Source organism: Pristiophorus japonicus, chromosome 8, assembly GCF_044704955.1.
Source record: "Pristiophorus japonicus isolate sPriJap1 chromosome 8, sPriJap1.hap1, whole genome shotgun sequence".
NCBI classification, from domain to species: Eukaryota; Metazoa; Chordata; class Chondrichthyes; family Pristiophoridae; genus Pristiophorus; species Pristiophorus japonicus.
Window position 1 is genome coordinate 138,770,232 of NC_091984.1, and position 19,313 is coordinate 138,789,544.

At 48.2% G+C, this 19,313-nt stretch overlaps 1 protein-coding gene across 1 annotated transcript in view; it reads right to left on the minus strand.

The window, feature by feature from the left end:
• The window catches only part of LOC139268184 (pre-B-cell leukemia transcription factor 1-like), a 1,207,813-nt gene that overhangs the window by 52,395 nt on the left and 1,136,105 nt on the right, over positions 1-19,313 (minus strand). Inside the window, exon 8 of the mRNA XM_070886235.1 lies at positions 9,092-9,195. Within this exon, the coding sequence (XP_070742336.1) occupies positions 9,092-9,195 (104 nt within the window). The remainder of the gene's footprint in view (positions 1-9,091; positions 9,196-19,313) is intronic.

Genomic DNA, 19,313 nt, shown 5'->3' on the forward strand with positions numbered 1-19,313 from the left:
TTCAAGGGCACCGAAGCTGATGGAATAGATGGCAGCTGAAGTTGAGATGGCAGAAGCGATCTGTCAGTGGTGAGGGAGGTTGCACCAAGGAGCAGACACTGGACAGAGAGTTCACTGCAAACTCTTCAAACCTCCATAAAGCTGCAAAGTGTATTCCAAATCCTGAAGGCTCCAGCTTCTAAGATTGGAAATTGAACAGCTTTTATAGCCCTTCTGCAGCTGTCAACTATTCAAACCAATCCAGACTTGTTGCGAACACGACACACTTACCTAACATGATTCCCGTGGGACGGGAACCTCGTGAAAAGCTTGGAAAAATCTTTTGGACCTGGTAAAATGCTGCTTAACTACCTCATTACACAATACGTAAATAAATTATCGGTTTTGGATGCCGTGCTGCTGGCCCGGTTGATCGTGTTCCTGGTGGCCCAGTGACTGCCACCAAAGGGCCTGTAGAGTGTGCAGCGGTCCTTTAAAGGGGAGGGGCATTGTAGTGCATCAGCATGACATGGATGTTCCCCAGAGCGCTAGCCTCCTCAGCACCCCACCGAAATGTAGAGCGCTGTCTCGGGTGCTCGCTTCCCTGGGAGGGCACACGGCGTCCGGGCCGGGGGCAGTAAGTTCCGGCCCCGGAAGGTTATCGCCCCCAGTCGGGGCGAGGGGCAATTTCAAGTCCTTGGTGTCAAACTGCTTTTTACAGCTACCAGAATCCGGAACCACTGTTGGTTTCTAACACTTTCTACAAAACTGTTATATCTATATTAACGACTTGGAAGAAGGGACTGAGTGTAACGTAGCCAAGTTTGCTGACGATACAAAGATGGGAGGAAAAGCAATGTGTGAGGAGGACACAAAAAATCTGCAAAAGGAATAGACAAGCTAAGTGAGTGGGCAAAAATTTGGCAGATAAAGTATAATGTTGGAAAGTAGTGTGAGGTCATGCACTTTGGCAGAAAAAAATCAAAGAGCAGGTTATTATTTAAGTGGAGAAAGATTGCAAAGTGCCACAGTACAGGGGGACCTGGGGGTACTTGTGTATGAAACACAAAAGGATAGTATGCAGGTACAGCAAGTGATCAGGAAGGCCAATGGTATCTTGGCCTTTATTGCAAAGGGGATGGAGGATAAAAGCAGGGAAGTCTTACTACAGCTATATAAGGTGGCCACGCCTAGAATACTGCGTGCAGTTTTGGTTTCCATAATTACCAAAGGATATACTTGCTTTGGAGGCAGTTCAGAGAAGGTTCACTAGGTCGATTCCGGGGATGAGGCAGTTGACTTATGAGGAGGTTTGGCCTCTACTCATTGGAATTCAGAAGAATGAGAGGTGATCTTATCGAAACGTATAAGATTATGAGGAGGCTTGACAAGATGGATGCAGAGAGAATGTTTCCACTGATGGAGGAGACTAGAACTAGAGGGCATGATCTTAGAATAAGGGGCTGCCCATTTCAAACAGAGATGAGGAATTTCCTCTCACAGGGTTGTAAATCTGTAGAATTTTCTGCTTCAGAGAGCTGTGGAAGCTGGGACATTGAATAAATTTAAGAGAAATAGACAGTTTCTTAAACGATAAGAGAATAAGGGATTATGGGGAGCGGGCAGGGAAGTGGACCTGAGTCCATGATCAGATCAGCCATGATCTTATTGAATGGCGGACCAGGCTCGAGGGGCCATATGGCCTACTCCTGTTCCTATTTCTTATGTTCTTATGTTCTAAAAGCAAAATATTGTGGATGCTGAAAATCTGAAATAAAAACATAAAATGCTGGAAATACTCAGCATCTGTGGTTCTGACGTGAGGTCATCAACCTGAAAAGTTAACTCCGTTTCTCCCTAGCCCCTTTCTTAAATAGTTTGGTTATATTTGCTACCTTCCAATCGTTGGGAATCTATTGAATTTTGGAAGATGACAGTCAATGCATCCACTATTTCTATAGCCACCTCTTTCAAAACCCTAGGATGTAGGCCATCAGGTCTAGGGGATTTATTGGCTTTCTGTCCCATTAATTTCCCCAGTACTATTTTTTTACTAATACTACTTTCCTTCAGTTCCTCATTCTCGTGAGATCCTTGGATCTACACAGGCACCGCTTCTCCGACAAATTGGGGTATGTGTGCCTGTAGATGGGGTCCTGATACATGGGCACAGAACAGCTCAGTGCCTCATCTACTTGGCAGATCTCCATTGGGTTTAAAATCATGAAGGGTTTAGATAGAGTAGCTTGGGAAAAACTGTCTCCGTTGGCACAGGGTCAGTAACCAGAGGACACAGATTTAGATCAATGGCAGAAGATTCAGAGGCGAGATGAGGAGAATTTTTTTTTTTTTACACAGTGTGTTGTTGTGATCTGGGATACACTAATTAAAAGCATGGTGGAAGCAGATTCAGTAGTTACTTTCAAAGGGAATTGGATAAATACTTGAAAAGGAAAAAAAAATGGCAGGGCTATGGGGAAAGGTTGGGGAGTGGGACTAACTGGAGAGCTCTTTCAAAGAGCCAGCACAGGCCCGATGGTCTGAATTGGCCTCCTTCTGCTCTGTAAGATTCCATCATTGGTCCTCCTTTTCCTCCAAAAAACACTGGTAAAGGGAGAGCCCATTTCAAAAAACCATTGGCACAATGGCTCACGACCACCCCTCATGGAAACAGCAAAAGAAAATAAACAACGGTAAAGACAAGAGGTGCAAAATAGCCTCCAAACGCTCCCTCCAATCCTCACATCAAGCTCCGTGGATCCACCTCTGTCAGCAGCGGATGTGGCTGGATCCATAAATCAGGCGTAGCACACAGGATGTCTGCACATTATTCTGGCCTCACTTGCCTCACTGTTTGGCTAGCTGGGCACTTTCTGGGGCACTCAGAAACCCTACGGCCAACCTGCTCGCAGCGTGACGTGGGTGCGGGGGACTTCATGCACCTCCGCCCTTTGTTTCTTCTCGATTTGGTTACGCCCATTTTCTGATGTGTGTTTGTGTGTGTGGGCTAGGCGTGCCAACCCTCCAACATTGTGTCGGAATTGTGGATTCATCTCCAGGGCACTTGCTGGGAGCAAAAGTCCAAGGAGAAAAATCACAGGAGCATTAAAAAGAATGGTGTGTTTTAGGTTTTAAATTTCTTGGCACACTTTTGTTTATTAGTTGTAAAAAATACTGAAGATGGGGAAACAGGCGGTATAATGTATGCACCTATGAGCATGCTCACATGTCTGTGGAGTTGTTGACCATCTTGCTGTCCGGCGGAGGCGGGGGTCCTCAATGGAATGCACCCTATGCGGGAGTCCTCTCTCTATTTATTGGGGACTTCGCCTGGAGGGTGTTTCACGGAGCAGTCCCGTGGAATCGGTTTTTAAGTCGGTTCATGGGCTCCCAGGCCGCCTGCAATTTCTGCGGTCTGGAAGAGTCCGTGTTCCATGTTTTTATCGAATGTGCGAGGTTGCAGCCCCTATTCCATTATTTGAAGGGGCTGCTCCTCAAATTCTGGTTGCACTTCAGTCCCACACTCCTGATCTTTGGGTACCCTGTGCAGAGGTGAGCGGGCAGGTCAAAAGGCCGCCTCGTAGGACTGCTCCTGGGCCTGGCCAAGGTGGCCCAGGCAGCGGGCAGTCAAGGGGGTTGTTCAGCCCAACCGTCTGCTTCTCTTCCGCGGTTACATCCGAGACAGGGTGTCCCTGAAGATTGAGCAGGCGGTATCCACCGGTACGCTCGCGGCCTTCCACGAGAACTGGGCACCGGAGGGACTGGAGTGCATCATCACCCCAGGCAACCAAATTTGAATTTGAGTTAAATTTACTGTCAAAAGTTTAATTTGTTTAATATGTTGGTTTTAGTGCCCCCCCTTTAATAAGGGGGCACTTGATTTATGGTTTTAACTTAAAATAGTTGTAGAGCTGTTGAGTTGGGAGTGGCTTAGCCAGTCACGTGATGTTGACAAGACTCAATAAAACCCCAGTCAGTTGGGTTCGGGGGACTGGACGATGACGCAGATGGTTGTGAGCCTGGTGGATGAACTGGTAATGTGTAGTGTGATTGTTTAAACCTTTTGCTAATAAACCAACTCGTTCACATTAGCAATGTGTTGCTCTGAATTCTTAAGCAAAGAACCCATGAAGCAAATACATCACAGGTGGGATGGTTGGAGGTGAGAGGTCATGTAATGAAACCTCTTGGCAAATGTCCGACCAGAGTTGGCAACTTGATGTGTGACAGCCCCTGGCGGTAACATGGTCATGGAGACCGTGTGAAACAGCTTCGCAAGAATATGACTACATGTTGAACCTCCCTTATCCGGAACCCTCGGGACCTGACCTGTTCTGGATAAGGGATTTTTCCGGATGAGGGGTGGTTACATTTAATTGGATGGTACAGGTACTGAGCAAGGGGATATTGGGCTGGCTGGCTTGGGGCTGGGAGTGCAGCAGAGAGATCATGGGGGCCGGGGGGGGTTGGAGGGAGGGTGGTGGGGTCAGACCAATGATCGCGGGAGTCGGCAGCGAGGAAGAACTTCAATTTGTTCATGTCGCAGTTCTGCGCATGCACCAGCTGGTGACAGGGAATGGTTCCGGACGAGGGGTGGTTCCAGATAAGGAAGTCCTGGATAAGGGAGGTTCAACCTGTACCATGTACCTCGGCTGCCCTGAGAGGGAGGGAGGAGTGGATTGTCAGGTCCCAGTCAAGCTCCTGCATTTTAAAATGATAACTAACATGCTGTGTCACACTTTCTGACATAGTGCAGTTTGGCAGGTTCATTATCACATCGCAACAGTCCCCTGACATGACACACATTGGTGTCGGGCGGATCAGAACAAAAAGCGCACAGCGCGTCAACTAGCAGGGAAATCTGCCGGTATTCAACCATTCCCTTCGGAATGTCTTACTGCAGCTGTGGTCCTCCCATTTTGGTGAAGAGCTGATACAAATATTGCAAGCAGAGGGAAGAAAACTCATTAAGGGTTAAGGTTGCCAACTCTGGTTGGGTCTATTCCTGGAGGCTTCACCACATGACCTCCCAACGTCTCGTCCCCACGCTCCGGCCATTGGTCCATCTTACGGGCGAGCTGCCTTCTCACAGCCAAATGGAAAGTGACCAAACTCTTTGTTACCCAATTGGATCAATCCAAAGTCAACTTTGGCTCAGTGGGTAACACACTTGCCTCTGAGCCAGACGGTTGTGGGTTCAAGACCCACTCCAGAGCATAAAAATCTAGTCTCAGAGCTGAGGGAGCGCTGCACTGTCGGAGGTGCCGTCATTCGGATGAGAAGTTAAACGGAGACCCCGTCTGCTCTCTCAGGTGGATGTAAAAGATCCCACGGCACTATTTCGAAGAAAAGCAAGGGAGTTATCCCCGGTGTCTTTGCCAATAGTTATCCTTCAATCAACATAACAAAAACAGTACAGAAGTACTTAATTGGCTGTAAAGTGCTTTGAGACGCTTGGTGATCGTAAAAGATGCTATATTAATGCAAGTCTTTCTTTTCTTTTTTTTAATCTTGACTGTCAATGAGTCTTTGTTCCTCCATCTCCAATATTGTTAGAACTAATAAATGAAAGTGTTCAAAGAAAATTTTAAAAATACTGTTGTTTATTTGCCCCTCTGATTTTCCTCCTGGGTTTGTGCTATTAGCCGTGTCCGGAAGATTAATCTTCAATTCCTGGAGAATCCAGGGCAATCATGGAGGTCTAACAACCCTATTAAAGGCCTGTTAGCCGTCAAAAAAGATGGCAGACCCAATGTTAATTTGTGAATAGATGTCCAACTGTGGGGTCTATTCTTCTCAATACACAGACAAAGTTAATTAATTGCCCTCATCAATCAATGATGGTTTAGCTCAACTATTTCCCTTTGACCATACAAAGACATGGAGTAAAATACTGCCCCAGGTCTCAGCAGGCCTCACGAATCGAGGGTGACCGATTCCTGATGACCTCGGGCAATTGTCCCGCTATCAATTCTGACCCAACCCTGATCAACAAATAAACCTACCATAGCCGGTCACGGCCTTGCGGTCAGGCGTCAGCTATGGCTTAGTGGGGAGCACACTCTGAACCTCGGAGTCCGAGGTTTGTGGGTTCAAGTCCCACTCCAGGGACTTGAGCCTTTAATCCAGGTTGACATGCCAGTGCAGTGCTCAGGGAGCGCTGCGCTGTCAGAGGTGCCGTCTTTTGGATGAAATGTTAAACCGAGACCCCGTCTGCCCTCTCAGATGGACGTACACATGGCACTATTTTGAAGAAAAACAGGGGACATTTCCTCAGTCGCCTGATCAATATTTATCCATCAATCAACAACACAAAAACAGATTATCTGGTCATAATCACAATGCTGTGTGTGGGGCCTTGCTGTGTGCAAAATGGCTGCTGCTCTTCCTCCATTACAACAGTGACTACACTCCAAAAGTACTTCATTGGCTGTGAAGAGCCTAGGGATGTCTTGAGGTCATAAAAGACACAATATAAATACGTCTTTCTACTCTTTCTTTCTCCTTCTTTTTATCCTGCAGACTAAGGGTATCTGAAATTCTATATATAAACCCTTGAACCCCTCGATTAGATTCCAGCCTGTAACTCACCCCCGGGTATCTGAAATTCTATATACAAACCCCTGAACCCCTCGATTAGATTCCAGCCTGTAACTCACCTCCCGGGTATCTGAAATTCTATATATAAACCCCTGAACCCCTCGATTAGATTCCAGCCTGTAACTCACCCCCGGGTATCTGAAATTCTATATATAAACCCCCCGAACCCTTCGATTAGATTCCAGCCTGGAACTCACTCCCGGGTATCTGTTATTCTATATATAAACCCCCGAATCCCTCGATTAGATTCCAGTCTGTAACTCACCCCGGGTATCTGTTATTCTATATATAAATCCCCCGAACACTTCGATTAGATTCCAGCCTGTAACTCACTCCCGGGTATTTGTTATTCTATATATAAAGCCCCCGAACCCCTCGATTAGATTCCAGGTTATAACTCATTCCCGGGTATTTGTTATTCTATACATAAACTCCCCGAACCCCTCGATTAGATTCCAGCCTGTAATTAACTCCTGGGTATCTGTTTTCCTATATATATAACCCCCTGAACCCCTCGATTAAATTCCAGGCTGTAACTCACTCCCGGATATCTGTTATTCTATATATAAACCCCCCCGAACCCTCGATTAGATTCCAGGCTGTAACTCACTCCGTTATCTGTTATTCTATATATAAACCCCCCGAACCCTTCGATTAGATTCCAGCCTGTAACTCACTCCCGGGTATCTGTTATTCTATATATAAACCCCCGAACCCCTCGATTAGATTCCAGTCTGTAATTCACTCCTGGGTATCTGTTATTCTATATATAAACCCCCCGAACCCTTCGATTAGATTCCAGCCTATAACTCACTCCCAGGTATCTGTTACTCTATAAACCATGGCTAACCTCCGCTCTGCCACTCACCCTTCCATTAACTCACTCAACAATCAAAAAATCTTTGCAGCTGCTAAGAGCAGAAATGTTATCCAACTAAATATTGGGAAGACTGAGCTCTTACATTGTGAGTGGCTCAGCCAGTCATGTGATGTTCACAAGCCTCAATAAAACCCCAGCCAGTTGGGTTTGGGGAATGCACGATGAGGTATGCAGTTGCGAGCCTAGTAGATGAACTGGTAATGTGTAGTGTGATTGTTAAATCTTTGTTAATAAACCAAACTAATTCTTCACAGCAATAAATTCTTAAGCAAAGAACCCATGAAGCAAATACGTTACACCCGCCACTAACTCGGTTCCCTAGCCACCGACTCCATCCCTCTCCCTGGCTTCTGTCTGAGGCTGAACCAGGCTGTCACAACCTTGATGTCATATTTGACCCTGAAATGAGCTTTCGACCACATATCCACTTCATCATCAAGTCTGCCTATTTCCACCTCAGTAACATCACCCCATTCTGCCACTTCTTCAGCTCATCTGCTACTGAAACCCTCATCCATGCCTTTGTTATCTCTAGACTCAAACATTCCAGTGCTCTGCTGGCCGGCCTCACATTCTACATCCTCTGTAAACTTGTGTTCATCCACAACTCAGCTGCCCGCATCTTAACTCGCACCAAATCCCGTCCACCCATCACTCCTGAACTCACTGACCCACCTTTGCTCCCGATCCGGCAAAGCCTCGATTTTTTAATTCAAATCTTTTTTTCCAAAATCCCTCCATGGCCTCGCCCCTCCCTATCTCTGTAACCTCCTCCAGCCCTACAACCCTCCGAGAACTCTGCACTTCTCAAATTCTGACTTCTTGAACATCCCCGATTTTAATCACTCCACCACTGGTGGCCGTGCCTTCAGCTGCCGAGATCCATTCTTTGGAATTCCCTCCCTGAACCTTTCTGCCTCCATACCTTTCTCTCCTCAATTAAGACGCTCCTCAAAACGTACCTCTTTGACCAAGCTTTTGGTAAACGGTCCGAATATCTCCTTCTGTGGCTCAGTGTCAAATTTTGTTTGGTTACGCAGCTATAAACTGGTTGGGGACGTTAAAGGAGCTATATAAATGCAAGTTATTGTTATCGCTGTCAGTCAACTGTGGAGGTGTGGCTAGATTTGCAGCCTCCAGTCTGACAGCAACCTGATTGCAATGCCTGCTTGTTTGACTGATAGGCCTAAAAGTAAACCAAAGGAAATGGAGCCTATCAGTAATAAAGGGAGGACTGATTTTGAAAGGCAATTTGAGGGGGTCAAATTTCTGGGAGGCTGCTGATCATCCACAGATCCCCAGAAAACATGAGAAATGTTGTGAACATTTTACAGTGGAAATTCAAACCCCTTTTGTATTTTACCACGTCTAATACCCCAAGCCGCCTCCGATCCTGCAGCTGGCTGGGTTCCATGGGTCATTGGCCGCCCCCTCCGGAACCTGGCTGTGTGTGAGGGTCGGCAGGCTCTTCGACCTTAGGGTGCATCATCTGACAGCCAACTTGCTTTCTCGGTCATTGGATGGTGAGATCCGCCCCGGCTCGTGGTACTTTGACCCTCTCTCCCACCCTCCCGTCCCATTGAAGAATGTTTGGAGGAGTTGGTTTTTACAGTCGTGTCTGTGCTCTCCTACCTGTGACTGCACGTTGGCTCCGACCTGGGCCGCCTGGTACGAATCCCCGTTCAGCGCCTGCATGCTCATGTACAGATCACCAGTGCTCGCCAGGTTAAACGATGCTGAGGAGCCTGAAAAATACAAAGGGTAGCACTCTGAGTGGCAGTTCTGCATGCTCTCACCTGCACTCTCCCAGTGTGCTAAGCCCCCTCCTGAAAATAGGGCTAGGCCAGCAGAGCAGTCCCGCAGACAGGCAACCCTCCGACAGGTGTGTGCGTAGGACAGTGCATCGACTTGCAACTGTCATGGGGTCTGGGTCTGTCCCGCCCTGTGTGTGTTGGCTATCTCGAGTTGTTGTGCTGATCCAGCTCTCTAATTCACATCCTCACATCAAAGGAAGACTTACCATACATTCACAGAAACAATTTGCTCCCACCCCCAACCCCCCAACCAAATTAGGGCCTGTGGCAAAAATCAGGGAGCGAGGGAGGGACTTGAGTCATTCTCAGGAGAGGAGGAGGGGCCTGAGTCACTCAGGGAGGGGGAGCAGCCTTTCACTTAGGGAGAGGGGGAGGGGCCTGAGTCTCTCAGGGAGGGGGAGGGGCTTGAGACTCTCAGGGAGGGGCCTGAGTCTCAGAGAGGGGGAGGGACCTGAGTCTCTCAGGGAGGGGGGAGGGGCCTGAGTCTCTCAGGGAGGGGGGAGGGGCCTGTGTCTCTCAGGGAGGGGGGAGGGGCCTGAGTCTCTCAGGGAGGGGGGAGGGGCCTGAGTCTCTCAGGAGGGGGAGTGGCCCAAGTCACTCAGGGAGGGGGGAGGGGCTTGAGTCACTCAGAGAAGGGGGAGGAACCTGAGTCACTCTCGGGGAGGGGGAGTGGCTTGAGTCACTCGGGGAGAGAGCAGGGGCCTGAGTCACTCATGGAAAGGGTGAGGGGCCTGAGTCACTCATGGAGAGGGTGAGGGGCCTGAGTCACTCAGGGAGGGTGGAAGGGCCTGAGTCTCTCAGGGATGGGGGAGGGGCCTGAGTCTCTCAGGGAGGGGGAGGGGCCTGAGTCTCTCAGGGAGGGGGGGAGGGGCCTGAGTCACTCAGTGAGGGGGGAAGGGCCTGATTCACTCAGGGAGGTTGGGGGGACCTGAGTCACTCAGGGAGGGGAAGGGACCTGAGTCACTTGCAGGTGATTGAATATTCCCAGTTACACCTGCTCGAGACCCATATTTTGTTTCTTTACTTGTCCCATTACCATCTCCTTTTGCCTTGCACCATCATCCCTTTTGTCATTTAATCTCTCCTGCCTAGCACCCTATCACAGAGCACCCCCTTTGTTATTTCCTCCCCTCCCCACTTTCACTGCCTCTGTCCTTGCTTAAAACCTGTAACATCTCTAAGCTTTTCCAGTTTTGATGCCAGGTCATCGACCTGAAACGCTAACTCTGTTACTCTTTCCACAGATACTGCCTGAACTGCAGAATTTTGGCAGGCGGGAAAGGAACAAACGGATCAAATACAGAGAGATCTGGATAAATTGGGGACTGGGCTGACAGGTGGCAAGTGTTGTTTAATGCGTATAAATGTACGCCGATGGCACTGGGGAAGGGGAATCAGCAGAGGCATTACAAATTGAATAATCTACAGGACACACTGCAGGGGAGCGATCGAGATTGTGGAAATCAGCTGAGCAGTGCGACACAGCAGTAAAGGCAAGCAAGATCTACAAGTATCTCACCATAGTAATAGAGTATAGCGTGGGTAGAGCCCATGATAGGGTGGTGTGTACATGGTGTGTGGGAGGAGATTAAATGGATGGTAGAGTCCATGATAGTGGATGTAAAGTCCTTACATAATACCACAAATCCACACGAGGCACATTCTATGGACAAGGTCACTCCATGACCTGAACCTCTATTCACGGGACCAAGAAGTGATGACCCTGCATGGGACCTCCCTTTAAATACCTGGGTGACCAGGTGAGGAGTGTCTCCCACAAGTTCACCCCCTGTGGTCAAGGTATGCATTTCTTAAGTATATGCAGTATTGCAGTGTTATTACATAAAGGTTACACACATGACATTAATTTACATTGTACATTAATGATTTAGACGAGGGGATTAAATGTAGTATCTCCAAATTTGCGGATGACACTAAGTTGGGTGGCAGTGTGAGCTGCGAGGAGGATGCTATGAGGCTACAGAGTGACTTGGATAGGTTAGGTGAGTGGGCAAATGCGTGGCAGATGAAGTATAATGTGGATAAATGTGAGGTTATCCATTTTGGTGGTAAAAACAGAGAGACAGACTATTATCTGAATGGTGACAGATTAGGAAAAGGGAAGGTGCAACGAGACCTGGGTGTCATGGTACATCAGTCATTGAAGGTTGGCATGCAGGTACAGCAGGCGGTTAAGAAAGCAAATGGCATGTTGGCCTTCATAGCGAGGGGATTTGAGTACAGGGGCAGGGAGGTGTTGCTACAGTTGTACAGGGCCTTGGTGAGGCCACACCTGGAGTATTGTGTACAGTTTTGGTCTCCTAACTTGAGGAAGGACATACTTGCTATTGAGGGAGTGCAGCGAAGATTCACCAGACTGATTCCCGGGATGGTGGGACTGACCTATCAAGAAAGACTGGATCAACTGGGCTTGTATTCACTGGAGTTCAGAAGAGTGAGAGGGGACCTCATAGAAACGTTTAAAATTCTGACGGGTTTGGACAGGTTGGATGCAGGAAGAATGTTCCCAATGTTGGGGAAGTCCAGAACCAGGGGTCACAGTCTAAGGATAAGGGGTAAGCCATTTAGGACCGAGATAAGGAGAAACTTCTTCACCCAGAGAGTGGTGAACCTGTGGAATTCTCTACCACAGGAAGTAGTTGAGGCCAATTCACTAAATATATTCAAAAGGGAGTTAGATGAAGTCCTTACTACTCGGGGGATCAAGGGGTATGGCGTGAAAGCAGGAAGTGGGTACTGAAGTTTCATGTTCAGCCATGAACTCATTGAATGGCGGTGCAGGCTAGAAGGGCTGAATGGTCTGCTCCTGCACCTATTTTCTATGTTTCTATGTTTCTATGACATCACCTCTCCCTCAACATCTGATTGGGATCATAGGTTAAGTCTCTCGGGTGGTCTGCGGTCTCTCGTGGAGCGTCGCAGTTGGGGCTCTGGTTGTTGAGCCTTGGTATGTGTGTCTGTCACCTGTGGTGATTCCGGCTTGTCCGGGTTGACCGCGGGGACTGTGCATACTGCTGAATGTTCTTGTTGCTCGTTCACTGGCGGTGGTGTGAATACCATCTCATGATCTTCCTCAGATTCCTCAGTGTCCATGCTGAACATTTTTTTAAAACTTGGTCCATATGCTTGTGGCATATCTGCCCATTGTTAAGTTTAACCACTATAACCCTATTCCCCTCTTTGTCTATTCCAGTACCCTCAAGCCATTTGGGCCCCAAAGCGTGATTGAGAACAAATACAGGGTCATCAATTTCTATACATCTCCCCCTTGAATTTCGGTCATGGTACTCGTTTTGGGACTGGCGCTTGCCCTCAACAATGTCGGACATGACTGGATGAATGAGGGACAGCTGAGTTTTGAGTGTTCGTTTCATGAGTAGCTCCGCAGGCGGGACCCCCGTGAGCGAGTGCGGTCAGGACCTATAGGCCAGCAGGAGGCACGATAGTCGGCATTGAAGGGAGGGTCCTTGAATCCGGAGTATGCCTTGCTTTATGAATTGGACCGCACGTTCCACCTGCCCATTGAATGGTGCTGTCCTGACATGGTTAATGCCATTACCCAACATGAACTCCCAGAATTCGTAGCTTGTGAAACATAAGAACATAAGAACATAAGAATTAGGAGCAGGAGTAGGCCATCTAGCCCCTTAAGCCTGCTCCGCCATTCAATAAGATCATGGCTGATCTGGCCGTGGACTCAGCTCCACTTACCCGCCCTCTCCCCTTAACCCTTAATTCCCTTATTGGTTAAAAATTTATCTATCTGTGACTTGAATACATTCAATGAGTTAGCCTCAACTGCTTCCTTTGGCAGACAATTCCACAGATTCACAACTCTCTGGGAGAAGAAATTCCTTCTGAACTCGGTTTTAAATTGGCTCTCCCGTATTTTGAGGCTGTGCCCCCTAGTTCTAGTCTCCTCTACTAGTGGAAACAACCTCTCTGCCTCTATCTTATCTATCCCTTTCATTATTTTAAATGTTTCTATAAGATCACCCCTCATCCTTCTGAACTCCAACGAGTAAAGACCCAGTCTACTCAATCTATCATCATAAGGTAACCCGCTCATCTCCGGAATCAGCCTAGTGAATCGTCTCTGTACCCACTCCAAAGCTAGTATATCCTTCCTTAAGTAAGGTGACCAAAACTGCACGCAGTACTCCAGGTGCGGCCTTACCAATACCCTATACAGTTGCAGCAGGACCTCCCTGCTTTTGTACTCCATCCCTCTCGCAATGAAGGCCAACATTCCATTCGCCTTCCTGATTACCTGCTGCACCTGCAAACTAACTTTTTGGGATTCATGCACAAGGACCCCCAGGTCCCTCTGCACCTCAGCATGTTGTAATTTCACCCCATTCAAATAATATTCCCTTTTACTATTTTTTTTCCCAAGGTGGATGACCTCACACTTTCCGACATTGTATTCCATCTGCCAAACCTTAGCCCATTCGCTTAACCTCTCTTTGCAGCCTCTCTGTGTCCTCTACACAACCCGCTTTCCCACTAATCTTTGTGTCATCTGCAAATTTTGTTACAGTACACTCTGTCCCCTCTTCCAGGTCATCTATGTATATTGTAAACAGTTGTGGTCCCAGCACCGATCCCTGTGGCACACCACTAACCACCGATTTCCAACCCGAAAAGGACCCATTTATCCCGACTCAATGCTTTCTGTTCGCCAGCCAATTCTCTATCCATGCTAATACATTTCCTCTGACACCGCGCACCTCTATCTTCTGCATTAACCTTTTGTGTGGCACCTTATCGAATGCCTTTTGGAAATCTAAATACACCACATCCATCAGTACACCTCTATCCACCATGCTCGTTATATCCTCAAAGAATTCCAGTAAATTAGTTAAACATGATTTCCCCTTCATGAATCCATGCTGCGTCTACTTGATTGCACTATTCCTATCTAGATGTCCCGCTATTTCTTCCTTAATGATAGTTTCAAGCATTTTCCCCACTACAGATGTTAAATTAACTGGCCTATAGTTACCTGCCTTTTGCCTGCCCCCTTTTTTAAACAGAGGCTTTACATTAGCTGCTTTCCAATCCGCTGGTACCTCCCCAGAGTCCAGAGAATTTTGGTAGATTATAACGAATGCATCTGCTATAACTTCCGCCATCTCTTTTAATACCCTAGGATGCATTTCATCAGGACCAGGGGACTTGTCTACCTTGAGTCCCATTAGCCTGTCCAGCACTACCCCGCTAGTGATAGTGATTGTCTCAAGGTCCTCCCTTCCCACATTCCTGTGACCAGCAATTTTTGGCATGGTTTTTGTGTCTTCCACTGTGAAGACCGAAGCAAAATAATTGTTTCAGGTCTCAGCCATTTCCACATTTCCCATTATTAAATCCCCCTTCTCATCTTCTAAGGGACCAACATTTACTTTAGTCACTCTTTTCCGTTTTATATATCTGTAAAAGCTTTTAATATCTGTTTTTATGTTTTGTGCAAGTTTACCTTCGTAATCTATCTTTCCTTTCTTTATTGCTTTCTTTGTCATTCTTTGCTGTTGTTTAAAATTTACCCAATCCTCTAGTTTCCCACTAACCTTGGCCACCTTATACGCATTGGTCTTTGATTTGATACTCTCCTTTATTTCCTTGGTTATCCACGGCTGGTTATCCCTTCTCTTACTGCCCTTCTTTTTCACTGGAATATATTTTTGTTGCTCACTATGGAAGAGCTCCTTAAAAGTCCTCCACTGTTCCTCAATTGTGCCACCGTTTAGTCTGTGTTTCTAGTTTACTTTAGCCAACTCTGCCCTCACCCCATTGTAGTCCCCTTTGTTTAAGCACAGTACGCTCGTTTCTGACACAACTTCCTCACCCTCAATCTGTATTACAAATTCAACCATAATGTGATCACTCATTCCGAGAGGATCTTTTACTAGGAGATCGTTTATTTTTCTGTCTCATTACACAGGACCAGATCTAAGATAGCCTGCTCCTTTGTAGGTTCTGTTACATACTGTTCTAAGAAACAATCCATTATGCATTCTATGAATTCCTCCTCCAGGCTACCCCGTGCGATTTGAATTGACCAATCGATATGCAGGTTAAAATCCCCCATGACTACTGCCGTTCCTTTTTCACATGCCTCCATTATTCCTTTGATTCCTCTGCCCCACCGTGAAGTTATTATTTGGGGGCCTATAAACTACGCCCACCAGTGACTTTTTCCCCTTACTATCTCTAATCTCCACCCACAGTGATTCAACATTTTGTTCATTAGAGCCAATATCGTCTCTCACAACTGCCCTGATATCATCCTTTATTAACAGAGCTACCTCACCTCCTTTCCCTTCTTGTCTATCTTTCCGAATCGTCAGATACCCCTGTATGTTTAATTCCCAGTCTTGGCCACCCTGCAACCCTGTTTCTGTAATGGCCACCAAATCTTACCCATTTGTAATGATTTGTGCCGTCAACTCATTTACTTTATTTCAAATGCTGCGTGCATTTAGGTAGAGTGTTTTAATCTTAGTTTTTAAACCATGATTTTTAGTTTTGACCCCTCCTGCAGCCCCTTTATATTCAGTGGCCCTTGTTGTGGCCATTATCGCTAACAAGGAAGTCCGGCAAGCCGTGGGTCACAAAGACCGAGCGCAGACTCTCCACAGTGGTGGATGTTGTGCATGAATTCAAAATGATGCATGCACTCAATCCATTTCGAGTACGCATCAACCACAATGAGAAACATTTTTCCCATGAACTGGCCCACGTAGTCTACGTGACTACGTGACCATGGCCTGGTGGGCCAGGGCCATGGGCTGAGCGGGGCCTCCCTGGGGGCATTACCTAGCTGGGCACATGTCGTGCACCTGCGAACACAGTGTTCCAGGTCTGAATCAATTCCCGGCCACCACACATATGACCGGGCAATGGCCTTCATCAGCACGATGCCTGGGTGCTCGCTGTGGAGTTCCCTGATGAATGCTTCCCTGCCCCTCTGGGGCATGACTACCCGGCTGCCCCATAGTAGGCAGTCGGCTTGGATGGAGAGCTCATCCATCCGTCTGTGAAATGGTCTGACCTCCTCAGGGCATGCTCCGTGTGCGGGCGCCCAATTCCCAGTCAGGACGCATTTCTTAATCAAGGATGCGGGGGGGTCGCTGTTGGCCCAGATTTTGATCTGGCGATCTTGATGGGGGAGCCTGCGCTGTAAAAAGCATTGACAGCCATGACCATCTCAGCGCTTTGCTGCGCTGCCCCCTCGGTGGTGGCCAGTAGCGTCAGCACAATTTTCGGTGCCGGATGGTATAGTCATATGCAGCGAGCGTGAGAGCCCATCGCTGAATGCGAGTCTGACAACAGGGATGTTAACGGCTTGTGGTCTGTTTCTAATTCGAACCTCCTGCCAAAAAGGTACTGATGCATCTTTTTCACCCCATAGACACATGTGAGTGCTTCCTTCTCAACAATCCCATATCCCCGTCCCGCTTGAGAGCGCGACCTGGAGGCATAAGCCACAGGTTGTAGTTGCCCCTCAGCGTTACCCTGCTGCAACACGCACCCAACCCCATAGGACGATGCATCACATGTCAGAACCAATTTCTTACGGGAGTCGTACAGGGTCAACAACTTATTCGAACAAAGTAGGTTCCGCGCCCGATTGAAAGCCCGTTCCTGACAATCCCCTCAAAACCAATCGCAACCCTTACGCAGAAGCACATGTAGTGGCTCCAACAATGTGCTTAAGTTCGGCAGAAAGTTCCCGAAATAGTTCAAGAGTCCCAGAAATGAACGCAACTCCGATGTGTTGCAGGGCCTGGGCGCTCGTCGAATCGCCTCCGTTTTGGATTCAGTGGGCCGAATCCCATCTGCAGCAACCCTTCTGCCCAGAAACCCGACCGCGGGAGCCAAAAACACACACTTAGACTTCTTGAGTCGCAGACCTACCCGGTCCAGTTGGCGTAGCATCTCCTCCAGGTTGTGGAGGTGTTCCTCGGTGTCACGGCCGGTGATGAGGATGTCATCCTGAAATACAATTGTTCCAGGAATGGATTTGAGCAGGCTTACTATGTTTCTTTGAAAAATCGCGGCCGCTGATCGAATGCCAAACGGACACCTGTTGTAGACAAACAGTCCCTTGTGCGTGGTGATGGTGGTCAGTAGTTTAGATTCGTCGGCCAGTTCTTGGGTCATGTAGGCTGAAGTGAGGTTCAACTTGGTGAACAGCTTGCCGCCTGCCAGCGTGGCAAAAAGGCCCTCCGCTCTCGGGAGTGGGTATTGATCTTGTAGGAACACCCGGTTGATAGTGGCCTTGTAGTCGCCAAAGATCCTGACAGAGCCATCCGCTTTTGGGACGGGAACGGTGGGGCTTGCCCAGTCGCTGAATTCAACAGGCGAGATGATGCCCTCTCTCAGCAACCGGTCCAACTCGCTCTCAATTTTCTCCCGCATCACATACGGCACTCTCTGGCTTTGTGGTGCACTGGTCAGGCGTCCGGGGTGATGCGTATCTCGACTTTGATACCTTTGAACGTCCTGATGCCAGGTTGAAATAGTTACTTAAATTGCTGTAGGACCTGTGAGCATGAACTTCGCTCATCCCACCATTTCCAGTTCATCTCAGCTAACCAGCTCCTCCCCAACAGTGCGGGACCATTGCCCGGGACAATCCAGAGCGGCAGCTGGTTCACTGATCCATTGTGTGTGACCACCAACATTGCACTGCCTAGCACTGGAATGATTTCTTTGGTGTACATCCGTAATTGCGTCTCAATGCGTTCTAGTTTGGGTCTGCTGGCTTTGAGTGGCCACAGCTTTTCGAATTGTTGAACACTCATGAGTGACTGGCTGGCCCCCGTGTCCAGCTCCATGCGCACAGGGATGCCGTTTAATAGGACTTTCATCATCATAGGTGGCACTTTGGTATATGAACCCGCTGAACTTCAGCGTCCATTCATTTGCCCCAAGCATCATCCTGCCTCGCAAACCCCTCATCTGGTTCATCCGCCTCGTTACAGGCTTTCTGCACATTCTGGCTAAATGGTCACTGAAGTTACAATTTCTGCAGGCGTACTGTTGAAACCTGCAAGTCCTGGCAGCATGTCTGCCCCCACACCTCCAGCATGGACTGAGATTCCCATTGTTGTGAACAAAAGGGTTGTTGCAAGGCATTCCTCGCTGATTGTCCCTTTGACTGCTCAGAGCACCCTGTTAGTGGGTGTCAGTGGCCCCATTCCGGGCTGCATTATCCACTGGGGGGGCATAAAGGTCCGTTCAGCCTGCCATTGTCTCTGTTGGAGACTTACTCTTGGGTCTTTTTGTGCCTGGGGTGTCTTGAACTGCCCTTGCCTACCTGCGGGGCTCTGTGTCGCGTTTATGATATTGACTCCCTGATCCATCGTCACGTTGGAGGCAGAATTGCGCGCGTATATTATCTTGGTTTCCTCCTCCCCCGCCATACAGTCTGAGCCATCAATGCCGCCGCTTCCAAGGTCAAGTCCTTGGTCTCAATTAGCTTTCTGAAAATCCCAGCATGACCGATGCCCTCAATAAAGAAATCCCTTAGCATTTCCCCCCTGCAGGCATCTGTGAACTTACAGAGGCTGGCCAAGTGCCGGAGGGCCGCAACGAAATCTGGTATGCTCTGTCCTTCCCGACGTCGGTGTGTATAGAATCTGTGTCGGGCCACGTGTACGCTGCTCGCCGGTTTGAGGTGCTCACCGATTAGTTTGCTGAGCTCTTCGAAGGTTTTGTCCGCCGGCTTCTCGGGTGCTAGCAGGTCTTTCATGAACGCGTAAGTCTTAGGTGCACAGCTGGTCAATAGATGAGCCCTTTGCTTGTTGGCCACTGTGTCTCCCAGCCAGTCCTTCATGACAAAACTTTGCTGGAGCCTCTCAATGAAATTGTCCCAGTCCTCACCAACACAGTACCGTTTATCTGTGCTGCCGGTGGCCATTCTCGTGGGTCGATAATTCCCGTTTCTCATCGCCAATGTAAAGTCCTTACACAATACCACAAATCCACACGAGGCACATTCTATGGACAACGTC